Source organism: Pipistrellus hanaki, assembly GCF_964339955.1.
Source record: "Pipistrellus hanaki genome assembly, chromosome: 14".
Lineage (NCBI taxonomy): Eukaryota > Metazoa > Chordata > Mammalia > Chiroptera > Vespertilionidae > Pipistrellus > Pipistrellus hanaki.
The window spans coordinates 24,005,869-24,033,690 of record NC_140516.1 but is presented as its reverse complement, the minus strand read 5'-3'; the positions used below and the strand labels follow the sequence as shown (position 1 = coordinate 24,033,690).

Genomic DNA, 27,822 nt, shown 5'->3' with positions numbered 1-27,822 from the left:
CTACAGAGACCTCATGCTAGGTGGCTGTGGCTGGCAAACTCATTAGTCAACAGAGCCAAATATCAACAGTAGAACGATTGAAATTTCTTTTGAGAGCCAAATTTTTTAAACTTAAACTTCTTCTAACGCCACTTCTTCAAAATAGACTTGCCCAGGCTGTGATATTTTGTAGAAGAGCCACACTCAAGGGGCCAAAGAGCTGCACATGGCTCGCGAGCTGCAGTTTGCCTACCACGGGGATAGGACATAGGAGGAGTTGGGAGAGTAGATGCCAGGCTGGCTTGGCTGTGTTGAAGGCTTAGCCCTTATCCTGATGGACTATTTTTCCTGGGTTCTGTGTTGGTTTGTACAAAAGAACCCTAGAGCTAGTCCTTCACTCTGTTTCGTTAACTCTTGAGTTTTTGAGAGAGTAATCCAAACTTTTCAAGCACACAGCGGCTATATCAATGCAGGGTTTCTCAGCTCATTGGCACACTGACATCTTGAGCCCGATAATTCCTTGCGGTGGCAGGCTGGCCTATACATTGTAAGCTGTTTAGTAGCATCTCTGGCCTCGGTCCATGAGATGCCAGTAGCACCATCCAGTTGTGACACTAAAAACAACCTCCAGTCATTGCAAATGTCCCTTGGGGGCAAAAGCGCCCCGCTTTGAGAAGCACTGCATGATGGGATTTCAAATAAATGATGCTTTCAGGGACAGAGTCACTCCCTTGGAGCGTGAAGCCTCTGTTTGGGGTTGTGCTTCTAGTCATGGTGATGAACCTACCCTGACCCGCCCACACTCGTCTCTGCTTTCCCTGGGACTCACAGCCCCTTGGGTGAAAGGCTCAGAGAGTAAGAGTAGTCTGTGGCAATCACCCGGAGCAAAACTCTCTGGTCATTGGGGCTGACACTGGGACCTAGCTGCTACCCTTTCAGTGCCTGGGGACCCAGCTCTCCTACTCCTCTCACCTCCGTTACAGCTTGGATGGATGCACCGTGTTTCAGAAGGAGTTCCATGACTTTAATCCGATTCTTCTTGCAGGCGATGTGAAGAGGGGTGAAGCCATTCTGCAAGGGACAGAGACACATATCCACTTGACTACATCCCATGGAAATCCCACTACACTGAATGTGGTACAACATTTTTGCCACAGTGTGTTTCTGGAAAGATTTGGAAAAGAGCAGTAACAACATGGCGCTGGGCAGAATGCAGATCCTTTTCTGGAAGCACAGGTAGCCTAGCTGGTCCTAGGAACCCAAGGTGCTCTGGCAATTGTGAATTTTTATTTATTTATTTATTTATTTATTTATTTATTTATTTATTTATTTTAAGTCACAATCCCTGGAAGCTAAGGACATATGGCTACTCTATTTCTTTAGGTTATTTGGAATTCACTCTTCCAAATAATATATCCTTCTGCTCCCTCATTTCAAACACAGACTAAAAACAGCTGGCCCTGACACTTGTCTTCCAAGCCCACAGGTCACGAATGCCTATTCTGTCTTCTCTGCTACACTGTAAGGCGACTACAAGACCAGTTCTAGAATGTGTTCATTCCTTCCCTCTTTAAGATTCAAGTAGGTGCTTAATTCAAGGAAGCAGAAAGTTCAACAACCCAACATTATTTGGATCGTTTAATTTAATATCTAATCTGTTAAAAAAGGACCTGCTTATTTAAAACAAATCAACTGCCAAATCATACTGCCTCATCATTGTGACCATGAGCATATTTTAGTCGCTACAGAGAACTATATCACGTCCTGGGGGTCCACTCTAAAAGCTTAGGTCAAAGTCACGGCAGGTGCTTCCCTTTACCTGGCCAGAGTCCACGCCAGGATGACTGGCTACAGCCTTCACATGTTGCGAAATCTTTCGAGTCAGAGGAAAATGACTGTGAGAGCACACACCCTGTTTTAAGGCTTTTTTTTTTTTTTTTTCTTGTATGGAAAATGAGTCATGACTGCTAATTTGTTTTCCTCCCTTCCCAGAATTTAAAGATATGTTTGATACATGGGTCAGGTCAACCGCTCTTAACATGCTGCTCTAAGAAAAGCACTTAGAATGACTATGGTCACGCAGCTGCCTGGGGGTCTGGAGAGCTCCCCTCTCCTCATCCTTGGCTGCCCACCCTGAATTTCAGAGCCAGACAGTGGATCCATTCAGCCAACGTGACCACAACTGGAAAGGGGCAGGGACCCTCCCCAACAGGGCTGATGGGATGAATACACTCACAGGTTCTCCTTAGCATTTTGGTGATTTAGTTTTTCCAAAACGTGGGTGCTTCTTCTGAACTAAATTTAAACAGCTGACTCAATTGGGACCATTTATTTTTCTAAGACAACAAACAAATTCCCATACAGAGCTAAGGGTTAAAACAGCAAGTCATTTTAGGAGCTAAGACTTCAGACTAGTAGACCAACATTGAGATTTGTGTAGAAGACAGGCCATATGTCATTAACTTACATGCTTAACATAGCATTTTAGCTCATAAATTCCTAGACTTTTCATGGTTGATAATGTATGTGGTGTTGTGTTTTTCTTTTTTTTTGTGTGTGTGTGTTTTTAAATCATTTTGCCTCAGAAGAAACTTTTAATAGCTGGATTATAACTTTACCTACAGTAAGATAAGGTGGAGTACCTCAGGAAGTTTAGATTTGCATGGTCTTTGGGTTTCGTTTACATAAGAGAATCACTGGTGTGACCCTAAAGGTCACCAAGGCCTATGCTGACTTCTCTGCTACATTGTAAGGCAACTACAAGACCAGATAGGATTTCATACAAATGATGCTTTCAGTGACGGAGTCACTCCCCCAGAGCTCGGGGTTAACGAGCGAACCCCACAAACCTCGCTGGTGTCAGAAAAAGGAGGTTTTACAGATTTCCCAGAAGGATACCTCCTTGAAAAAGTTGAGGAGAAGTGCACTTGGTTTAATTAGACCTCAAGAGCAATCCCTTCGCATACAGAGGCAGCATGTCCTCAGCAAGACAACATCTCGACCTTTTGGCCAAGCCACTCACCAGGGCTTTGGCATTGGGGTTAGCTTTCTTGTCCAAGAGAACCTTGGCCACTTTGTAATGGCCACAGTGGGCGGCCACGTGCAGGGCGGTCAGGTAGTCGTTGGTGACGTCATCCACAGGCACGTTGTGCTGGAGGAGAAGCTGGACACAGTTCAAGTGATCCCCTTGCGTGGCCATGTGCAGTGGGGACAGTCCATTCTGGAACACACAAGAGAATCAGAGTTTATTATGATGGCTTTTAGTAAAAAAAAAAAAAAATGTGCCAGACACAAAATATAGCACAGATGTGAATAGATTAAAAACTCTAGTTTTTCATACAGAAGTACCTTCTAGTGTTTCAAAGGTTTTGACAACTGTTTTTGAACTTTTAAAACTAGTCCTCTGAATTCTTATAGCAATAGAAATCAATACATTTTCAAAGATAATTTCTTTTTCTGATTTAAAAAATGTGAGTTGCACTAAAATCCATTATTCATTGCATCACCAGTGGATTGGAATTCTTAATTTTCCAGACTGAAAAAGATAAAACAAAAGCAGGACAGGCTGGTGTTTAGTAGGTTTTCATTTTGTCCTTATGAGTTGCTAATACTTGATATCGAATACTGTATTGATTCAGTGAATAAAAAGGTCTGCTTACAAGAACACATTTCATCTCATGTCAATGTAGAAAGGAACCTATTTTTTTCATGTCCCATTAATCTGGCGCCCCCATGTGTCTATAATGAGGAAAGGCAAGGCAGTGACCAAGCCATTAATTGAAGCTTAAATCAACTCAGTTTAAATCAACCGGGTTCAATGACACAGTTAACTATGTGCAATAGGAACGAGTCAGAAATTCACATGAAGAGCTGAGAGAAGACATGAATGGGTTCACAGATAAATAAAAATTAAAAGAGATTAGAGTGGCACTTAGTATTCAGTATGTTTCCTAATGCAGACGGAAACAAGGTATTACGTCATTCTGAAACTAAAATAATATTGTACGTCAGTTGGACTTTAAAAGTAAACAATTAAAAAGTTGTCAGTCTTTCCAAGCATGCTTCCTTTAAATATGTAGGCAAATTGGAGGAGCCTGGGAAATTCCTAGAGAATCCAATTATCAAGAAAGGCCCTGTTAGTTACTGTAACATAATTTAACATATTTTTGCGGAGAAAAAGTGACAGCAATTTCAGTTTCCAAAAAAGTGGCCATCAGTAAATGTTGAAAATAATGGTATGTTAAGTATGCACTGATGAACCAAGTATTCTGAATCCTCTAAGACAAGTTATTTCCCCTGATTTATCAACGAATAATATAAAATGGAAGTTCAAGGTAAATAAAAAAAAAAAAAATGCAAGCCTTGCTCTAGACACTCTCCTGGTATCATTCACTCACTGACATATATTTCAACTTTCCCATATTGGCCAGCAGAGAGCCTTGCATATATAGAAAAGAGCTCAATAAATATTTATGTAAATTTAAAAGGCTTCTTACAATGTCAGGGAGGCAGGATACTTCTATCTAAAAAATTCCTGCAAACATTTTGAACAAAGTAGAAATTAAGGTGCAAAAAAGGATGGGAACATTTCTCATTTGCAATACTGCCATCCCCAACTGACCATATGCACTCTTTTATTTCCTGCCAAAACATTCCTTTGCTTTATGTTTTGATACAGTCTTTGAGAAAACATGCAGTAAACAAAATCACAAAATCTGAGAGAACAAGTGACATAGAGAGAGTAGAAAAGGAAAGCAGTGTCAGTAAATGAAGGCAATTCTCTAACCATACACAAACTAATGACACATGATGGATAGCATAGGTCACTGGGGAAAGACAAGAAGAAAGTAGAGGTCATTTGCCTTGTGGAGAGGGGTCTTATTACACATGGCACCTTCATCAAGCTGAAAATACGGATCCATTGTGATGGGTTTTCTTAGCTCAGAAAGATGAGTCTTGAAGAATTAGACAGATGGTCTTACAGTTAGGAATCCATTTATTCACGTAATAGTCATTCAACAAATATTTACCAAAGGGCTACCATATATGTTAGGCACCTATGTAGGTGCTTGGGGTACCACACTTAATTAATCAAAGTTCTTGCTTTCATTTTAATGGAGAGAGAGCGCGAGCACACAAATAAACCAATGGAGAAGAAGAAGGCTGCTGAGAAGAAATTTGAGTTGAAAAAGAAACATGTGGAGACTGCAGTGATCTGGGACAGGTTGAGGGAATTCAGTCTAAGAGAACAGGAAATGAGAACAAACTTGGTGTATTTTAGGAAGCGAAACAAGGCTGAGGCCAGTTGTCTGGAAGATGGTAAGGAGCCCAACAAGAGGCGATGAAGCAAAAAGGTGGCCAAATTCTAGTGAGAGTTTAGGACACGGGAAACTTGCAGGTAAACATGATAAAAAAGACGTATGTGTTTATCCATCTTTTCCCAAATGCTCACTAAAAAGCATTAAAGGAATTTAAAAGGCAAAATCCATAAGGGCATGTGCATGTATGTGTGTGTGTGCACCCACATACACACATAGGAAACAAAAATAGATGGGCACTGTCTATACATTTGGGAATATGAAGAAAGGATATAAATGTGTTAACTTCCCAGCAGAAGAAAGAAGGCTAAAACCCAAGTCCATGGAGGGGTATAATCAGTGGTGTGCTGATAAAGGTTTAACAGCAGCTCTTTGAAAAAGAAGGCCCTGATATGCAGTATCTGCCAATCCCCATGATGTCAAGACCTCCACGACCAATTTCAAGTGACCAACACCAAGTTATTGGGGGTGGAGCTGGCACGAGATGTACACAATAGGCTCGATGATCTGGCTCCAGCATGCCACTGGGTGTAACAAAGCCAATGGGTGTGCCTCTCTAATGCCCCAAAGGCAGGGGATGTGGATACACAGTACTCTCAGAAAGATAAAAGTGAGGCTTAATGCCGAGAAAGTAGGATTGGTTCCCCTGTGTACAGAGCTGTCAGGTCTCCAGGCCCTTCCAACCCAGCAAAGCCAGATGCCTGCCCCCATGTAGGAAGCCAGAAGGTTAGTCTCTGGAAAAAGTAAGCTAGAGAGACTCTGGATGCAAAGGCCCAGGCGGAGCAGAGAGCAGTGGGGAGGCTCGGGACTGAGACCAGGTGCTCACAGTGCAGGTGCTGCCCGGTGTCTATAGCAGACTGCCTGCTTCAAGTTCTTGTTCGGCTAATAGCTGAGATGTTGTGAGGAAGCTACTTTATTGGGCCTCGGTTTTCCAATATATAAAAGGGGTATAATCGTGATATTAGGATCTTTTAGAGCTATTGTGAGGAGATACTATATTACGTAAAGTGCTTAGAAACCAGTATGCAGTTTATCGCTCTATAAGTTATCATTGTTACGATTAAAGTATACACACAGGACAGGGACATTAACAGCCCTTTTCTTTTCCTTACTGTAAACCAATGATTTTCAACTGGTGTGCAGTATGAATTTTTGAAACATGTAATACCTGACTATTAGCCAGGTACACTGACCTCTTTCCCCAAACCAAGACACGACAATGGTCAACACAATAGCCATCCAGTGTGAATGGATTAAAATGATGTCCGACAGGCAAACAATATATTTTGGTTGTGCCACAGAATTTCAGTAATTAGTGTATGTGTGCCAGGAGATGAAAACATTTGAAAATCGCTGCTCTAAATTACTCACACAGTAATTTAGCAAAGGTTGGAGAATTCGGTCTCTCAAAAAACGGAAGGAACTTCTCAGAGAAAAGCACACCGTATCCTGACATTAGAGGGCCGCTCCAACCTGCCACCACCTAACGCACCTGGGTGGGAAACCCCCAACATGGAAGAGTGAGCCAAAGCCAACAAAGAGAAACTAAGACACTTGAGGAATTATGGACATAGAAGCGGGAGGAAAATTACATTGAAGAGGAGTTACTTCAAAAAGGTAACATAAAATATTGTTTCCATAAAACAAGACCTGGATGCTTTAAGAAAAGAAGCTATCAGAGTATAAGAAATTGCTCTTGAATATTAAAAGCATGGAAGGAAAAAATGAGATTTCTCCAGAAAAAAACAACAACATACACACACACACAAAAAAAAAAACCACACACACAAAAACCTCCACAGAAAACAAAAAACAAAAACAAAATCCAAATAGATAATGAAATGAGCAACAGGAGAAAGAAGATGATACAATGATTTTATGAACACGTTCATTCATTCAATCAGTAACTGAGCATCTGTTAGGTACCAGGCTGTTCCATACATGAAGACGAAGTTTAACAAGACAGAATACGTTTCTCTGCTCACAGAGCTGACATGCCAGTGATTCACATTGCTTTGATAAAATAAAAATTAATTTTAAAGAGAAAAACGAGAATTAATCAGGTTTTTAGGCACAAGGTTGACATGACTTGGTTGGACAGTTCATATGGCCACTCTGACTGCAAAATGGAAACTGGGTTGTAGAGAAGCAAGGAGGGAAATGGGGAACCAGCAATGAAGCTACGACAAGGGTTCAGTGAGAGATGCTGTGGCTCAGAAGACAGTGGTGGTGTGAAGATAGACAGATATGGGCCACAGGAATGGAAAAGAACGGGTAGGTAGTCTAGGTGAAAGCACCTGAGAGACCCAGATGTCAGCACCACAATGAGAAATCATGACTGTTTACTTCTGTAGGGTGACACCTCCAGAGCTTGCCAATCTAAACTCCGCATCTCAAATGAGTGATGGAACCGCTGAGACTACCTCCACCCTGTCTATCTTCCCTAAAGTAGGAAACACTGATTAGGGTGCAAACAGGAGTTGCATGTAATTTTTTTTTGTTTTGGTAAAGTTAAGAGATTAAGGCTCTTTATAAAGCTTCATAGAGCTTCCAAAATCATTGATTAATAAAAATACTGGTGACTATGGGGTAGTTCCAAAATTTATTTACAAATATTCCCCTCTTTCCCCCCCCCCCCCCCAAATATGGTCAAATGGTTTTACCATGAAAAAATCTAGAAGACACTTAGTAAAACATTTTTTTCCCCAGGCAATTCATATGTGTGCTTTTCAGATATGTGAACTTTCCCTGTGACACCAAGCAAGGTGTAATCTTTCCAAAGTTTTCATTCTTTGTCGGTCAAATGACATCCTTGGCCTCATTACCAGTCTGTGAACATTCATGAAATAAACCAAAAGGCTGACGAAAGAGAGTCGGTTCCCTAGACATTAGAGAATCTAGACCTTAAAAGATCTTTCCTTCCCCAACAAGCAACCACAGAGTACCATCAAGCACTAAGTGCTCCTGATAGAAAGAAACAAAACCTACACATGCAAAATTGGCTTTGTGGGAGAATTCTTCTTACTGAAGGCTTTAGGAGCCCAAACTGATTGTGAGGTTCTCCAGAGATTTGGTGAGCACAGCCCCTCTCATTGCTGAATGGAAACGATGGCATTTTCTGCTTAACTCAAAGGGCTGGGCGGAACAACCAGGGAAGGGATTCAAGGCTAAGTACAGTCGAATGCCCCGAAACCTACGAAGAAATTACCTTGGTTTTTGAGAGAATGGGGGCAGCTCGGTCGAGCAGCATTTCTACCACCTGCTCATGGCCGCTCCTGGCTCCACAGTGCAGCGGTGTCAGGCCGTCCTAGTGAACAAAAGGCAGCATCTCCAGTTAGATCCGATGGGGCTTTGTGTGCATGCAGACTGTTCCTTCCCGATTCAGTGCAGCCTCCAGTGTGCTGTGGACCAGCGGGCTTCAAACCTTTACTGACGCATCTGACACAGTCCTTTCATATTTTAACAAGAGCTAAGTTTTTCCCCCTTAGGTTTAAGTGTTCACAAAGTGTGTGATTTCCACATATTAGGGGAAATTACTAGCTTTTAATATATAACTGTCCCACTATTCTTGACTATCAAATGGAATCTAAATAGTATATGTAATTTGATACCCACCACTTAAAAAATATACAAATAAATGTTGAAAATAGAAATTTGTAATAGGAATTTCCTCTTACATTTTTTATTTCTATACCACTTTCCCCACATAATTTTATCTTAATGTAATATAATTTTATGCTTGAGTGTTTTTTATTGATTACCATATCATATTTCCCTGCCACCAAAATATAAATTTAAACTTACAAACCTCCTGAGAACATAAGCTTTAAGTATCCAAAATAAATCTCCTGGTTGAAATGATCATTATAATTATTCAAACACAATTGATCAAAACATCAAAAACACATTACAAATTTTATGATTATTAAACAAGAGTAACAGTTTCTTAAAATGTCCTCTCTTGATGAGACATTTTTTTTCACAACTAATTCACAATCTGTCAATGCATATTACTTATTGCTAAAACTTTAGCATCATATCCCAATTTTTGCTTTGATAAATGTTAGTGCTGAGAAATCTTGTCTGTGTAAATAAGTAAATAAACTTTTGTTAGAACATTGTACCAAATATTTTTTTAATAATATATCATAAGACAACTCCATTAGAGCCTTCAATTTTTAAAAATACATTTTTATTTTTATTTTTATTTTATTTTATTTTTTTCAGAGAGGAAGGGAGAGGGAGAGGAAGAGAGAGTTAGGAACATCAATGAGAAAGAAACACCGATTCAGCTGCCTCCTGCACACCCCCTACTGGGGATGTGCCTGCAACCAAGGTACATGCCCTTGACCAGAATCGAACCTGGGACCCTTCAGTCCACAGGCCAACGCTCTATCCACTGAGCCAAACCAGTTAGGGCCAGATCCTTCATTTTTGTTTGTAGCTATAGGATTTACAACTGTCCAATAGGCAGAAGGGTATGTTATCCAGTCATTATAGTCATGTAGTTTTTAACAGGACACCAATATTTTGTCCTCTTCCCTTTGTCCCCTTTACATTCCCTTCTTCACCCTCACAGGTGGTAGCACTCTGGGCGAGAGTTAGAAAGTTAGAACTTTCTGCCATATGAGGAGGGAGATATTGTATTAAAGGCTAGGTGGGAAAGGATAATTAGCAGGGAGGTAAGGAAGTGGAAAGCCATTCACTTAAAACTACTTAAGTGGCCCTAAACCCTATGGAGACTGTTTCACAGCCCAGCTTCTCATTCCCCAACTTGAAGACTCCTGTGGTTGACGACACCTACTGCAAGGAAAGCTGCATCTTTCTAAAATACATCAACATGGGATTCACTGTATTCAAACCACTTCTGAGATTGTGCGAGCAGTTCTTGGAATTGAAAATAAGCCTAATTATCCTAATTTATAATCAATCTTACTTGTAAAATACTAGCTAAATCTCAGTAGAATTAAAATTCCTTAGACACTGAAATGTGAATCAAACATTCTTTGAGCGTGTTTAAGTACTCTGCCTTTATGCTGATTTAAAACAATTGCTCTTGTATGTCAAAGTAAAGCATTATAACCATCTTTCAAGTTGGAAACAGCATTTTGCTAATAACATAAAATTTGAGAACAAATGAAAAACACCAAGAAGTCCAAATGTCTTCCCAGTAATGTAAACCTGAAAATATTTGAAGGAGAAATAACAACAATATGTACCTTCCAACACACAAAAATACCTCACATTCTCTCAATGTGATTATCTTTTATGAACTTAAAGTTCAAATTTGTTTCTTTCATTTTTCTAATAAGTAGACCCTCAGTTGTGACAGGACATATGCAGACATTTTCAAATTATGATCACACAGAAAAAATAACAATTTTAGCCCAACTCATTTATCATTGAAAACAATTTTCCCCAAAGCAAAATGCTCCATTTGGCATTCCAAGTATTTGGCAATCTAAGAGCAAAATCTATCCCAACTCCTTAGTCCTTGGAAATATACTGTTCCTTACAGACACATTTTGACTGATTTCACCTTTTAAAAACATTTTAATTACTGAAAACTTCAAACATATTTCAGAGTACATTAGACCAAACAGTGTAATGAGCTTTTAGGTGTCTGGTTCTGTGTCAACAATCTCTGCCTATGATCAATTCTGATTTTATCCTGATCTCTTCTTCTTTCTTGTATTACTTTTGAAGCAAACACAAGTCATGGAATCATTTCATCCTCCCAATCATCCCTATATGGAAGGCATAATTTTCATTTTACAAATGAATACGCTGGGTTTCAAAGAGCTTAAATTATTCATCCAAGCCCTAGCTGGTTTGGCTCATTGGCTAGAGCGCTGGCCTTCAGACCAAAGAGTTCCAGGTTCAATTCTGGTCAAGGGCACGTACCTTGGTTGCAGGCTCCTCCTCAGGCCTGGAGCCTGGTCAGGGCTCGTGCAGGAGGCAACCAATTGATGTGTTTCTCTCACATCAATGTTTTGCTCTGTCTTTCCCTCTCTTTTTCACTCTTCCTAAAAATCAATGGAAAAATTTTCTCGGCTGAGGATTAAAACCCCCCAAAAATTACGCATTCAAGGTCACACAATTCAGAACTAGGCCACTGGTGACTGAGAGACAGTCAAAGGATGTCTTGGAAGAGTTATTAAGACAAAGATGCTCCCTCTACTCAAACAATTAGCTACTCTTAGCCTTCCTTTATCTACATTCTGTTGTAGCTGCTGCTTTTAATCTTTGGTGTTTATTTATTAAAAACCTACAGAATCTAGAGACTCAGTTAGGAAAAGTGACCTTTTTCCTCGGTTTCAGGAGCTGTGAAGTGCCATGATCGTAGCTGTTGTTACTTTTACCACCTATTCCCATGATAAATTGGCTAGCTCTCCAAGAGAAGTTCTTGGCTGAACTGCAAAGAGCTACCTGAAGCACAGCTCTTTCAGCTGCAGCTTTCACTGCAGTATTTTTAATCAATGATTCCAAGTGACTAATGCCTCTGGATCTTGTGCAGATGCCCTCTGGCACTTTCCAAAGATGCATGGCTCTTCAAATGACCAGAACCCAGGCAGGAAAGAGGCCTCATCAGGAAGCTGTGCGAGATGTCACGACTGCCTGACTCACAGGCAGTGGGACCTTCACAGGTCAGTGGGAAACTGGTACCTAGCATTCAGGTAAGATCTTTATTTAGCATCACTGTTTTCAGAGTCACGAAGATGGAGACAAGGCCAGCTGATCCACAGTGAGACTGAAAAGTACCTGCCGTTTAGTGATTCACACTTAATTCAGTTAAAAAAAAGAGGAAAATTAGCAGGCGCTGACTTTATTTAATACCTATTTGGGGGCATAATGGATAGTTGAATTTTGAATTAATTTTTTGATTATGAAATAGGTGTGGCTTATCCTTCACTTTCCTGAAGCACTGTCCCGATTATGATACTGTGTGTTCTGAAGAACTTCAGTAACTACCGTGTTTCCCCAAAAATAAGATATCCTCTGAAAATAAGACCTAGCGCATGGAAAGATAAGACATCCCCTGAAAATAAGACCTAGTGCAACTTTGGGAGAAAAAATTAATATAAGACACTGTCTTATTTTCGGGGAAACAGGGTATCACTCACGGCTCAGTGCCTCAGCCAAGTCTATATTTCTCCGGTTAGCCTTCAGCCTTCTAACATCAGCCAACACTTGGCCCCCAATGAAACTCTTTTATGCAGCACCTAGCCAAAGCTTACCATTTTCTTGTCTTTCTGCTGTGCCCACATGACTTTCTGTACCTGGAAGGTTTCTTTCTACTTTCTTCAAGATCCAGATCCCTACTGTGTTAAAGTACCGTGTTTCTTTCAATCCTTTCCTAAAATGAGACATGGCCCTTCTACCTTCAGGACTTCGATCTTATTTTATCTGTCCCACTTTGGGGGAAACAATAGCTTTTTACCTGGTATTTTAGTTATTCCTGGGCATAGAAATAACGTCTGAAGACAAGGTGACTAGTTTGAGGGAGATTCAAGTCTCAGGAGAAAGTAACTAAGTATCATGTCCATAAAAGCTGCTTTACAAAAGTGACTGAGTGGATCAATAAACGGAGTGAGTGAATAAGTGAATGTTTGGTCTAGTCTTTTAAAAATCTTTTCAGGTTAGTTCATTAAAAATTCCTTTCCTTGCTCTCCTTTTTCTTTAAGACTAGACTCACTTGATACTGCAGAAACACAATTAAAATAATGTCTCTTACCTTCCAGAAAAATAAAACTCTCAATAGATAAGTGACTTACAAATTTGAATCAGACTAAAGAATATGACTTCTTAGCTCTGACTGAGAGAAAGCCTGGCCAGCATGACTCAATGGTTGAGTGTCACCTATGAACCAAAAGGTCATGGTTCAACTCTCTGTCAGGGCACATGCCCGGGTTGTGGGCTCGATTCCCAATGTGGGGCATTCAGGAGGCAGCCAATCAATGATTCCCTCTCATCATTGATGTTTCTATCTATCCCTCTGAAATCAATAAACATACATAAAAAAAAAAAAAAGAGAGAAGGAAATCTTACCTTTAACAAAAAAGAATAAGAGAAATATCAGAATATTTGCTGTAAATATTTTCCTCTTTTTAATTCAGCTTTAAAAAAAAAAGAGCTGCTGTGAATATTGTAGTAGTTCACAATATAGCGGTGAACTGGTTTACTTCTTTCCCTACAATTAGATAAATGTGTTGGCTAATATAAAATAAGGATTCTTACTGGCTCCCAATTCCTAGAAATTTACAATTAATGTTCAGAGTCACCTAGAATGGGTCCTGGGACAAAAAGCAGTTCACCTGCACACAACAGCAGCGACCTCTAGCTCACAAATGCTTGACAAAGGCAATTCTCAGGGCTCAAGGGAGACTGCCTCAAGAAAGGCAGCATATGCCATTTGGATGGGAAAGAAAGGGAGTTGCCATAGTAACGTTATGGGAGGGAAATGAAATTGCATGGGGTTAGTAATTTTTTTCCCCCAATCCCCCTGATTTTTAAAGCACTAACATAATGAATGCGTATTCCCTGGGCAGAATTCTGAGGCCAGGCAAACTGGCTGGGCCAGCTCTCATATTTCATTTTGGTGACAGCAATATGATTAGTGAGGGGAGGAGCTGCGCTTTCCTGGCTGGCCAAAATGCTCTCTTTTGTTAGCTTATGAGCAAAATGTTGCACATCCGAAGGCCAGAAAAGCATTCTTTCACACCTGGTTTTTCTGAAAAGCACAGAGCAGGGCATTAAGGCATCACACCTAGGAATCTCGAAGCTGGAAGATGTCTGTAATGGTTGAATTTGCTCAATGCCCAGACTGAAATAACAGAAATCTGTGATCTAGGAGATCCTGTCAAAAAGAGACATTTATTTTGATTTGTGGCCTCTCGCTTCCTTTCTTTTCTTTCTTCTAAGAAAAAACTCACTCTGGAGAAGAGAAAGGAAATCAAGCAGAGAGAACTCTGTGGCCATTCACTTTTCTCTGTTGTGGATGTAAAAAAGGATGGGATGTTTAATTGGAAACTAAAAACAAAGAACAGGTAGTGCTCTGGAGAAGAGAGTAATGATGACAACCAAACACATTAAGAGTCTCAATTGCCCTCTAATAGCTATTCTCACATCTGGATCTTTCACTAAAAGTTCTGACTGTACTCCCCTTTTGTGCGTGTTGGGCGGTTGGGGATTTGGCCTAAGAGGAAGTGAAATAACATGTTTTGAAACCCTCCTATTGTCACAGGTGCTCTATTACTGAATCTCGGCAACTGGAGAGAATGACCTGTGAAATTCACTTATAGATGAGAAAGCTGCTCCAGAGGATTAATGTACTCATCCGAGGTCACATGCAAGTAAGTGCTTGACATAGACTTTAACCTCAGGCTTGCCTCTGTCAGAGGGACTGGATTCCTTCTACTGTACCAAGCAATTTCCTTTTCACATAAAAAAATTCATTTCGGCTGTTTATATATAAAAAAAACTGTATCTTTCTAATTCCCTTCCTTTTTATCCTGGCATGTATTCTATATGTTTAATACTAAACTAAAATAAGGCAATTTTCTGCTTGGAAAATCACAGCTTTCTCTCTGAGCCTAAAAATAAACCCTTATGCTATGTGTTGTGTCTTTTCCCATTTTCTTCATGCTTTTTGTCCCTCCTTTCTGGTCTTCTTTTGGTTCGAGCATTATTTATTATTCTAATCATTTCATGATCATTTAGGCCACTAGCTATCTTCTACTTTAAATTTTTAATGAAATCTCTTTTTAGTGGTTGCCCTAGGGATTACAGCATGTATCCTTATCAGTGGAGTCTAAATAATATATTATTCATTAGATTGTATTATTACATAATAATATATATTATATTGAAATAAGATTATACCACTTCATGTATAATATGAGAATTTTGGAATATTATAATTGTATTTACACTATTAGTTTCATTTTGTGTGCTATATATATCAAATATTTTATTTCCAAAATATAAACCTAACAGACTGATATTTTTATTTATTTAAAAAAATATATATATTTCCATTGTTTTCAGAGAGAGGAAGAGAGAGAGAAAAACATCAACGATGAGAGAGAATAACTGTTTGGCTGCCTCCTGCATGCCCCACACTGGGGATTGAACCCAAAACCCTGGCATGTGCCCCGACAGGGAATTGAACCACGACTTCCTGGTTCATAGGTCAATTCTCAACCACTGAGCTACACAAGGCTGGGCCTAAGGGGTCTGCCTTTAAATGGAATTCTTTATTAGGTCTACAACCCATGCAGGGAACAGAGCAAGGAAATTAGGTCCTTTAGAGACATGGTCCTTTAGTTGGAGAAATATAAATATCTCATGATCTCACTCATTTGTGAAATATAATGAACAACATAAACTGATGAACAAAAACACATCTAGAGACATAGAAGCATCAATCAGACCATCAAACCTTAGAGGGAAGGTAGGGGAGGATGGGGGGAAGGGAGAGAGATCAACCAAAGGACTTGTATGCATGTATATAAGCCTAACCAATGGACACAAGACACCAGGGGGATGTGGGGGGGTCAATGAGAGGATAAGGACATATATGTAATACCTTAATCAATAAAGAAAAACAAAAACAAAAACAAAAAACAAGGTAGCTCCAACAGTAGCACACACCTTATAGGAGGTAGCTGGGTAGATAACAGTATTTTCTCAAAAGCCACTGGACTATGTTGTTAAAACACGTATTGATGAAAATCTGTTGTCAGTTTTTAGGCTTGTCCCCAGGGTTTTCTGACATTTTAACTGGCTCCCTCCCTCCCTTTCAAGCCCACACATCCAGCTACTCTGTTATTTCAGCAAGAGACAAGGGAAGCTCTGATGAGGAGACCACAGAATAGTTGACGTATTTTGAGTATGTATTGGGTCGGCAACTAAGTAATTGCGGGTTTCACACATATATGGCTTCAGTTGAATTTTTAGGTTTGCAGACGTAGTACAAATGTAAAACACATTTTGTTATTTGATAGTTGGCTATTCAGCTGTTAATCAGTAAAAAAAGTTTTTTGATCTGTTTTGTAGTTTTTGTTTGGTGTTCGTTGAAAAATGGAAAATCAAAAGGAACATTTTCGTCATATTTTGCTTTTTTATTTCCGCAAAGGGAAAAACGCATCGCAAGCTCATAAAAAGTTATGTGCTGTTTATGGTGACGAAGCCTTAAAAGAACGGCAGTGTCAAAATTGGTTTGCCAAATTTCGTTCTGGTGATTTTTCACTCAAAGATGAAAGACGCTCTGGTCGTCCAGTTGAAGTTGATGACGCCCTAATCAAAGCAATAATCAATTCGGACTGTCACAGTACAACACGTGAGATTGCAGAGAAGCTTCATGTATCACATACATGCATTGAAAATCACTTAAAACAACTTGGCTATGTTCAAAAACTCGATACATGGGTTCCTCACGAACTGAAAGAATCACAGTTAACGCAACGCATTAACAGCTGCGATTTGCTAAAGAAACGTAATGAAAATGATCCATTTTTAAAACGACTGATAACTGGCAATGAAAAATGGGTTGTTTACAACAATATCAAGCGGAAAAGATCGTGGAGCAGGCCAGGTGAACCAACTCAAACAACATCAAAAGCTGATATTCATCAAAAGAAGGTTTTGTTATCAGTTTGGTGGGATTACAAAGGAATTGTCTACTTTGAAGTCTTACCACCTAACCGAACAATCAATTCTGATGTCTACATTGAACAACTAACGAAATTAAACAATGCAGTTGAAGAAAAGCGGCCCGAATTGACAAATCGAAAAGGTGTTGTATTCCATCATGACAATGCAAGGCCACACACATCTTTGGTCACTCGGCAAAAATTAATGGAGCTTGGTTGGGATGTTTTGCCACATCCACCATATAGTCCTGACCTTGCACCATCTGATTACTTTTTGTTTCGGTCTTTACAAAACTCCTTGAATGGTAAAAATTTCAATAATGATGATGATGTCAAATCGTACCTGATTCAGTTTTTTGCTAATAAAAACCAGAAGTTTTTTGAACGTGGGATTATGATGCTGCCTGAAAGATGGCAAAAGGTCATTGATCAAAATGGGCAATACATTACAGAATAAAGTTATTTAGTTCCATGAAAAAATTGTCTTTGATTTTCTTTAAAAAATCCGCAATTACTTAGCTGCCGACCCAATACTACACTTTCTCCCATTCAGTCTGCCAGGAATTCAGTCTGCGCCTGGTCCCACCGTCACCCCACTCCACGCAGGACAGCAATAGAAGAATGATGGGCTTTTCTGTCCTCAGCTTCTCTAAGTCTCCCTCACACTCATGTGTCACCCAACACAGAAGAAAAGTAAATCCAGTTTAAACCCATAGGAAGGAATCTACGTCTTGTTTAAAAGAAGACAGCCTTTCAGAACCGAGAGGCAAAGTGGCATGGGAACCCAGTTGCACCATCCACTTGCCTGTGCACATTATTTCATCTCTGATACTTTCTCTCAGAAGAGTGCTTTGTGTTTTTATCCTGGCCCTCCCCTAGGACAACATATGCCCCATCTTTATGCCCCAGAATTTCCTGTGTACCCTTTTCTCCCTTTTTTGGTACCTAAAACAGCAAGTGTTTAACAAATGATTGAGAAGTGATTGATGATTATATCAAGAGAGGATGAAATGAAGTGATTTCTGATCCACACATTTGCTAAAACCTCAGCTGGAAATCCAGATATCTCTCTCCAAGCTTCTCTTTCCCATTGACTGCCTTCCCTTCTTAAAGATTCTCCCTTTTTACAAACGATCCACTAGCTACTGTGATATTCAACTGGCATAAGCAAGGCCTCTGTTTTTCATTCTTAAGCCTCTTTAAATAGCCATACTTAGCAGGAGATCCCTGGCATTTAAAGCAATGGTTCTAGCATTTGTTATCTACTGGCAATTGCTTCTTATTAAGTGACACCAAGTCAGTTCAATAAGATATCTATTCAAGTTAAGGATTACAGTGTGTATACTCAACTTATCAGTAGAGTCTAAATAATATATTATTCATTAGATTATATTACTACATACCAATATTTATTTGATTGAAATTCAATTTACTTCCCTAGTCAGACAAGTAAACCCTCATCTTTCTTTACTCCTTTCTGGAAAGCTTATTTTTTTAAAAAATATATCCATAATTTTCAGGTTCAACAGTCATCAGGAAAAAGATGTTTGGGTCTCCTGCCAAATACCTTGGCTGGGTTACCTTAGGATTAGAATACACGGGACGAACTTCCTACCAGCGCCATGAGGGCAGGGAAAGTATCTGGTCTTGTTCCATCAACCCCTATATCTGACCCCAGGTAGGTGCTCGGTAATCATTTACTAGTTGAGGAAAATAAATGTAGTGACTAATATATGACGTAGTCCATTTAGGAGCTACAGCAATCAAGTTCAGGTTACCAGGCCAGTTTTAGAAACATGGAGATCAGGATTCTTGAAGGAAGAAGCACAGGGCTGTGAGAGGTACAATTACAAGACAGGGAAAGCTACCCCAAATTCCTATCTATGTAGATGTCTATAGCAAGACCACCTTTTGTTAACCTGGCTCTTGCTTGCACCTTGTAACAAATGCATGAAATGCTGAAAGAAATGCCTTGGTTAGAAGTTTAATGCGATTAGAGCTCTGAGATATACTAGCAATGGCTAGCATTTATTTCTGGATGACTTTATACCACATAGTTTACAAACATTAGCTTGATCTTATGAAAATGCTGCACGGTAGCCATTAAGTGTTCTTATTTGCAAGGAGAAATAACGTGCAGAAGGTTAAATATCCTACCTGAGTCAACTAGCTAAACCCAGAACGTGGGATTCAAGCTTGATTCGAATTACTCACAACCCATCACACCAAAAAAGCAACCTGACAAGCACCTAGCTAGATAGATATGTAGTGTTTTTTTTTTTAATTTAATTGTAAAAAACAATATAAAATTTACTTTAACCATTTTTAAGTATACAGTTCAGTAATGTTAGCTTTAGTCACATTGTCTAATATATATATATATATATATATATATATATATATATATATATATATATAATGTCTTGATATAATTGTCAATCACTTCTGCATAACATCTCTAGAAGTTTATCTTCTTGCAAAACTGAAACTATATGCCCTCTGATCAACAACTCCCCATTTTCTTGTTCCCCAGGCAACAACCATTCTACCATCAATTACACTCGGCGTGTACCCAGGAGCGGAATTACTGGATCATGGGGTAATTCTATTTTTAGTTTTTTTTTTAAGGAATCTCAATATGGTTTTCTATAGCAGCTGGACCATTTTACATTCCCATCAGCAGGGCACAAAGGTACAAAGGTTTGTTTTTAAATCAGGTTTAGCATCAAATTGACTGAATAGCTAAGCCTGAGTGTCAGGTTGCGGTTAAATTCTTGAAAATGTAACTCAACTAAAACTCTAGGCTTTAGACTGTAGATTCTGTAATTAAAACCATGTACTACTTAAACATGTATTAAAGATTTATAAATATGGATTATCATGCCATTTCAAGGAGAAAAAACTTAGCAGTCATTTTCCAAGAGACTACAACAAATGAACAAACATAAAGCCAATACTGAACCAATGCAAAGGTATTAGGAGACATATACCTCCCTCCCAAAAATAAGGATAAGTATGCACATAAACTGACTCCTACCCTTGTTTTGGCATCGATTTTAGCTCCTCGATCAAGCAGTAGTTTTACCATGTTGGCATTTCCTCTTTTTGATGCAACGTGTAAAGGAGTGATGTCATTCTGTGGAAGAAGAGAAAAAAAAAAATCACAGTTCGGGTATCTTCAGTTGAATTAAAACATTGTTTCCTAAAATGCCCACAACCAGTCTTCATTCTTTTCCTCTTTATAAAAAACATGTTGAATAGTAGGCTTCTAATATTTCTTTCTGATAATAATTGTCTTCAGGAGACACCTTCCCACACCATAAAAAGTCCCTGCTCAAATATTTTATTTACCTGAGGTGGTTGATGGATGAGATAATGTATTTTTTATCTGATATCTTGGACCTTTAAGTCAATGCGTTTTTCTATAAGTTTGTGAGATACATGTTGGCTAAGGAGGGGCTGACCAGGAAGCAGCTCAGTCAGCCCAGGCTGGGTGAAAGCAGTACCATAGTCCTCAGCCTTCCTGGGCTCCACTGAGCACAAACTGTATAGTACAGGCCTTCCCATGCACACATGTTCACCAGCATTTGTTAGCAATATCACACAAAACTGAGTATGGTTTTTTTTTTTTTATTGATTTTTTTCACAGAGAGGAAGAGAGAGGGATAGAGAGTTAGAAACATCGATGAGAGAGAATCATCGATCAGCTGCCTCTTGCACACCCCCTACTGGGGATGTGCCCGCAACCAAGGTCCATGCCCTTGACCGGAATCGAACCCGGGACCCTTCAGTCCGCAGGCCGACGCTCTATCCACTGAGCCAAACCAGTCCCGGCTGAGTATGGTTTTTTTTTGTTTTGTTTTGTTTTATTTTTAAACTGCTGTGGAGAAATAGCCATCATACTAGGACAATCTGAAATTCCAATCATGATTTCGGAGCCATCGTTCTTCCTCTTTGCATTTGTACAGGTTCAGTGGCTATTTTCGAACTGCTAAGGAAGTACGAGCACACAGTGAAAAACATTCTGTATTTCAGTTCCTGATAGCCGCGTGTAGCTGCAATATGGGTGTAAGAGCTGTTATTCACAAAAGTCAATTACAAGATACATGAACTGAGCCCAGAAAGGGTTATATTTTTGTTGTTTGATACAATATAATAGCTACCAGGTATTGATCATTTCCTATGTGTTAGGCACTGTGCTAAACTCTTTACTACCTCATTTAATTCTCATAATCCTCAGAATGTCATATGCAACTTGAGTTATAATACCCATTTTACAGATCTAGAAAGAGCTAGCAAAACCCAGATTCAAATGAAAATCTGACGCTTAAACTCACGGTTTAAAAAAAAAAAAAAGTACTTTATAATGAAAATGTTCAAATAGGCACAACATTTCAGAGAAAAGCATAAAAAGCATTGCCCACTTCAATAATTATTACTCTTTTGCCAGTATTATTTCTTCTGTATGCCCCATGACTTTTTTCTGGCTTAAGGAGTTTAATAAAAGAAAAAAAGTTTAGGAACCCTGTTATTTCACCCATAAAGACAAGAATGTCTTAAAAATCACAATACCCTTATAACTAACAAATACAAATAACTTCAAGTCTGACATCAAGACCCTGTCAAACTTCAAATTCTCCCATCATCTCCAATTAATCTCAGCTGGTTTGTTCAAATTAGAAGATGCACATCGAGGTTGAAGTGTCCCTTTCAATCTCCAGAGGTGCCCTCCTCTACCTGCTTTTCCCCATGTCTATATATTTACTGTAACAACCACAACAAAACAAAACGACACCTAGGTAATTTATTGTGTAGAGTTTCCTACATTCTGGACACGGCTGGTTGCATTCTCGTGGAGTATTATTTAGCATGTTCTTTTTGGCTTGTGTTTTCAATAAACCTTTCTAATTCAATGCTTTTAGCCATTATACATTCTCCCATCTGAAGAACTCTGTACGTCCCATTATTCTTAGATGCTAACACATAAATCAATAATAACTCATTAAATGAAAGAAGCAGAAAGAAACATGAATAAAAACGAATTAGTTTTGGTAACACTGGTGGGGAGTGGACAGGACGCATATCATGCTCCAGACCAGGGAGAGCCACACTTTTTCTACAAAGGGCCACCAGAGAGCACATATTGGGCTTTGTAGGCCGTACAATCTTCATTGCAGCTACTCAGCTCTGCCCCTGTAGCACTAAAGCAGCCATATACAATATGCATTGAAATGAGTGGCCGTGTCCCAATACAACTTCATTTAAGGAGCACTTCAGAATTACAATTAAACTGTAGACTAACCATCATCGAGAACCACCCAAGACTAGCTGGACAGAATTCCTATCACTAAAAACATAAGGGAGGAGCCACACGGAGACAGGATGATACCATCATGCACCCTTGTGCAGCCTTCACAACCTCACACTGCTTTGGACAGATGCTGTAGTCTCTCAGGTACAAGTGAGTGGCCTGGTGGGTCAGCCTGTCACACTGCCCTGTGCCTACTCAACAGCTAATGAAGTCACAACCACGTGCTGGGGCCGAGGGGCATGTTCAAACCAACTCATTGGGACTAATGCAGTGATCGGCAAACTCATTAGTCAACAGAGCCAAATATCAACAGGGCAATGATTGCAATTTCTTGTGAGAGCCAAATTTTTTAAAACTTAAATTTCTTCTAATGACACTTCTTCAAAATAGACTCGCCCAGGCCGTGGTATTTTGTGGAAGAGCCCCAATCAAGGGGCCAAAGAGCCACATGCTGGTTTGCCGACCACTGGACTAATGGATACAGAGTGACCATTCGGAGGAACAAGCCTTATAAGCTAAATGGAATCATTTAGAAAGGGAATGTGTCTTTAACCATAAAGAATGCAGCCCAGTCCCAAAGTGGCATGTATTCCTGCTGCGTTAAGCACTCAGGGTGGTTTAATAATTTGAAAATCAACATGTTATTAAACATTAAGCTAGCTCCACTTACTGTCACCAGCTTTCCCACATCCCCTGGGGTCCCTGCCTCTGCTGCTACAGTGAGAACATCTGAGATAAACGACTCATCTTCTCCGGTCCTGACAACAGAAACCCAGCCTATCACAACCACAGGAAACACATACGGCCAGTTCACCACAGACCTCTCGCTCAGCAGATGGGGAACAGCGCTGTGGCACGGCTTTCAGGTGGCACTTGGCGATGCAATGAAACTCGCCTGAGCCATGGGTGAGCACCAGGGGGTGCTCTACCTGGGCACCTCCATTTCTGCTGTGATCTTACTCACTTCTTTGTCTGCTATAGTTACCAAAAAGTATTTATGCACAAGAAGAAAGGTGATGAAAATAAGCTTTCACCGAATAGCCCTAAGAATGAAACTTTGCAAAATACAGCTGCAGTACGCTACCAAGCAGAAACAAAATCCACTTTGAGGACAATCTTTAAAGTGTATATTAAGATCAGTGGCCCTCTACCTCTCTCCCTCTCCCTTCCTCTCTCTGAAATCAATAAAAATATAAAAAATAAAGATCAGTGGCCCTCTAACGCTTTATGGTCTTAACCGCAGAAGATAATGACCTGTCTCCACGTCAGAGTCCTTTTAAGCTCCAGAATGATTTTCCTATCAATTTCCCATGATGTTGGGTAGTGTCTCTAGCTCATCTGTGTTTAGTCAACCATATTGTTAATAGAGTCCTAATTTGTATGTGGGGGGGAAAAAACATTTTGTTTACAAAAGCAGATGGTGGCCTGGGTTAGTAGTTTGCTGACCCCTGCTCTACACCTACCAGCTTACAAGGGAAGATTTTAACAGTATGTAACAGGAAATAACACTCAATGTTTTGCATAGTGCATGCTTTGGTCCTCTTTGATGTGGACCATATTTTGGTGTGAACGAAAGCTGGCAGAGGAGATAAACTTCCTTATGACTTGTTAATTGTCTTGCTTGTCTCTTTTGTCTGAGTGTAAGTGTCTGACACTCTAATGACCCAAGCAGCACAGTGGGCAAATTCTAGAGCTGAGACAACAGGTGGAGTGATGGGTTAGGTCTAATGAAAAGCAGTCTAGCAGGAGGCTTACTGAGTACAGATTGAGATAAGACGCAAACTCATCACTTCCCTGTGAGACTCAAGGTTTAAGTGCTATTTCCCCTTAAAGATGTGTCCTTGCCTGGTTGAGCAGGACTTAACTTTTACCACAAGTAGGCTAATTTTAGTGAGAGAAAGAACTCTATTTCTAGTTTCGTTCTCTTCTTGTATTCACAAATATTCATTTTCTCACATGCTCTATAACATGGAGGACGTGTAGATGTCAAAAGAGTATCTTGAATTTCAAACTCCCATAGTTTTCTACGCCTCTCTGCCCCTTCTTAGAGGAACATTTCACGTTTCTGTAGCACTTAAAAAGTGCTGCAAAGGGCTTTACATGATGTAATTTCATATTTCATTTTATCTTCACAGAAAACTAATGAAGTGAAATAAATACCATTAACCTTACTTGACAGATACATAAACTGAGGAACAGAACTGGTCAGTAATTTGTGTATTTAGGAGACAGCTAATTGGAGGCAGAATCAGGATCAGAATTCAGTTCCAGCCTACAGGTAATGGTATTTTCATTCAGGGATCATAATGCTTCAGGCTGAAACTATTGCTTCTCATCTCTGTCAAATGGAGCTTCAGGATGAAATTTTTCTGAATTCCTGAGTGGGATGGTGACTGTTTCGGTCAATGAAGAGCAAATCTAAATGACAATGGCACCTCTAAGCTACTCAGCAGGATATGTAAACTGAATCCTCAGTTAACAGAAGAGTGGTTTATGGATTACTATGCACAAGGCCCAGTGTTGCATCATATAAGTGAGCAACAGAATTATGGAATCCCACATATCAAAAGAGCCCAGTGATGTTTGAGACTGAAAGTCTTGTTTAGTAGAACCCTCAATTGCCATTGGTGAAATGTAAGTTTGTACGTGCTTTCTGGGATGCAATTTGGCAGTACATAGAAGAGCCTTGAAATATACAACCACAGATATAAAGCAGCGGTTGACTGCTGTGGTAGAAGGGGCAGAAATGCTGAGAGAGACCTAGCCCTGAGGCCTAGGCACCCTCCCTAAGATGGGAGCAGAGGCAGAATGAGAGACCCTCAGCCCAGCACAAGTCTAACAGGAGTGGCAAGCAACAGTAGCCAACTGGTGAGGTCAGGATGTTATCTGTGTAACAGCTATGCAGGGAAAGCTGAGGTGGAGCACTTACCCCATCCACCCCCTCTACTAGTCCCCTAACCATAAGGCAATGACAGGCCCCTCTTGAGGGGGAACTTAAAACCTGCGATGCACTTAAACAAAAAGTAAATTCAGTTCAACTCCTGACTAAACTGGCTCAACCTGCCACATTTGCAGCCTGACAGAAGACAAGGTAGGCTTATTTCCAGACAAAGGTACTATTTACCTCAGTCTTTCCTGGACTGAGAGACATAATATTCAGTATTCTAACTAGTGGGACTGGTGAATAGCATGCATCAAAAGTTAGGGAGAGCCAAATGGAAACACTTGGTAAGAAAACTCACAATATTGGAAATGAATTCCTTTGATGGACTCATCAGCAGACTTCACATAACTGAGGAAAGAATCAGTGAACTTAAAGATACACCCATAAATGATCCAAATGAGATGCATAGAGAGAGAAAAAAGAGTGAAAAAGAAAGGAGTGTCCAAGAGCCACAGGACAATATGAAACAGCTGACTGTAATCATAAAAGGAGAAGGAAGAGAGAATTTGGCAAATGAAATATGTGAAGAGATAATGGTCAAGAATTATCTCAGAATAATGACATACTCCATAATCAAACACGTCAATCAAATTGCTCAAAATAAAAGATAAAGAAAAAAAATCTTGAAGATAACCAAAGGAAAAAGGACATATTTCTTATAGAGAAAAAGATAATACTGTAATTACAGTAGACCACTTATCAGAAATTATGCAATTCTGAAAACAAAAAAGTGACATCTTTCTATACTGAATATAAAAATGAGAATTCTATTGCCAGCAAAAATGTCTTTTAAAACATTGAGAAATACAAACATTTTAAGATAAACAAAAGCTAAGCAAATTCACTACTAGCACACCTGCAATAAAAAAACGTTAAAGGACTTTCTGTAGGCAGCAGGAATATGATACAAGACAAAAACTGAGATCTACACAAATAAATATACAAATAAATGAAGCTAAATATAAGAGTTAATTGATTGTCTAAAGTAGTAAATTATGGAGTGTATAATATATGCAAAAGTAAAATGTAAGATGCCAACTGCACATAGGTGGCAGAGAAAATTACAACTCTGGCTCTCACACTAGGTAAAGTGATACAACTTAGAAGGTATACTGTGATAACTTAATAACCTAGGAAATATGTATATTAAGTAAAAATTAAAAGACATACAAGAACATGAAAACCATGTCCTTATTTTTGTACATATGTGTATAGACATATTCTAAAAAGGCTGAAGAGATAGATGTTGATCCAAAATGTTAACAATTTATCTCTTGGTAGAGATTACGGATGATTTTTTGCTTCTTCATACTTTTATTTTCTTTTTCTTTATTGACTAAGGTATTACAAATGTGTCCTTATTCCCCCATTGTACCCCCACCACAGTCCTACCCTCACCCCCCCACTCCCCCACCCCCCGTTGTCTGCATCCATCGCTTATGCTTATATGCACGCATACAAGTTCTTTGGTTGATCTGTCCCTTTTACCCCCATCCTCCTCTACCTTCCCTCTGAGGTTTGAGTATCTGATTGATGCTTCTCTCTCTAAATCTGGTTTTGTTCATTAGTTTGTGTTGTTCATTATATTCCACAGATAGATGAGGTCATGTGATATCTTTTCTGACTGAGTTATTTTACTTAGCATAATGCTCTCCAGTTCCATTCATGCTGTTGCAAATGGTAGGAGTTCCTTCCTTTTTACAGCAGTGTAGTATTCCATTGTGCAGATGTGTGTATATTTGTATAACGTATGCTGAAAACAGTGACTGTATTTCTTTTTTATTATTACCTACTTTGTAGCCCATCACCATCACCTCTGTCCCAGTTCCCAATATTTACATTCTTCACTCTGACAACCATGGAAGGTTTTACCTCCTTATTAACTTGCCTGGAATTTGAACATTGAAGGAATTTTTTAAGTTTGAAGATAACTTGAAGATAAATATATATTACTAATTTTCCCCCATTAATATAGAAAATTAAGTATGACTAGAGTTAAGGATCTATATGTTCCTTCTAAAAAGAGGCCTGAATTAAAACTTGGATGAAAACAAAGTCAACCTGGAGTTTTGAAGCTAACCTGGATTTAGTGAAAACAAAAGTAAACACTACTCTAACTGGGCATAAATTAGCTTTGAATATAATATTTTTTATTGTACCAAAGACATAATTTCAATGTAATGGGGCACATTAGCATTCTGGAATTCCTTCAGTCTAATTACCCATTTTACAGAGAAGGAAGAGACCAGGCAGATTAAGTGACTGCCCAGAGTCCCAGGGCTTGAAACTGGGGCAGGATCCTGGGGTTCCCAGTTCCCAGGCATTGCCCCTTCCGTTTCACTAAGCTCATTTGGGCTTATTTCAAAATCACTGTTTTCAAGTCAGACAGAGAAAGACAAATGCCAGAGGATTTCATTTAATATGTGGAATCTAAAAATCAAAATAAACAAACAAGCAGAACAGAAACAGACTCATAGATACAGAGGATACTTTGACGGTTGCCAGATGGGACAGGGGTTAGAGGGGTGGGTGAAAAAGGTGAAGGGATTGAGAAGCACAAATTGGTAGTTACAGAACTGCCACAGGGTGTAGAGTGCAGCACAGGGAATATAGGCA

At 39.5% G+C, this 27,822-nt stretch overlaps 1 protein-coding gene across 9 annotated transcripts in view; it reads right to left on the bottom strand.

The window, feature by feature from the left end:
- Positions 1-27,822, bottom strand: part of ANK3 (ankyrin 3) — a 555,635-nt gene that overhangs the window by 129,862 nt on the left and 397,951 nt on the right. For all 9 annotated transcript variants that reach the window (XM_084903932.1, XM_084903938.1, XM_084903933.1 and 6 more), the window contains 4 exons: positions 19,989-20,087; positions 8,506-8,604; positions 3,002-3,199; positions 952-1,050 (listed from right to left, as the gene is read on the bottom strand). In XM_084903932.1, the coding sequence (XP_084760058.1) occupies positions 952-1,050; positions 3,002-3,199; positions 8,506-8,604; positions 19,989-20,087 (495 nt within the window). The remainder of the gene's footprint in view (positions 1-951; positions 1,051-3,001; positions 3,200-8,505; positions 8,605-19,988; positions 20,088-27,822) is intronic.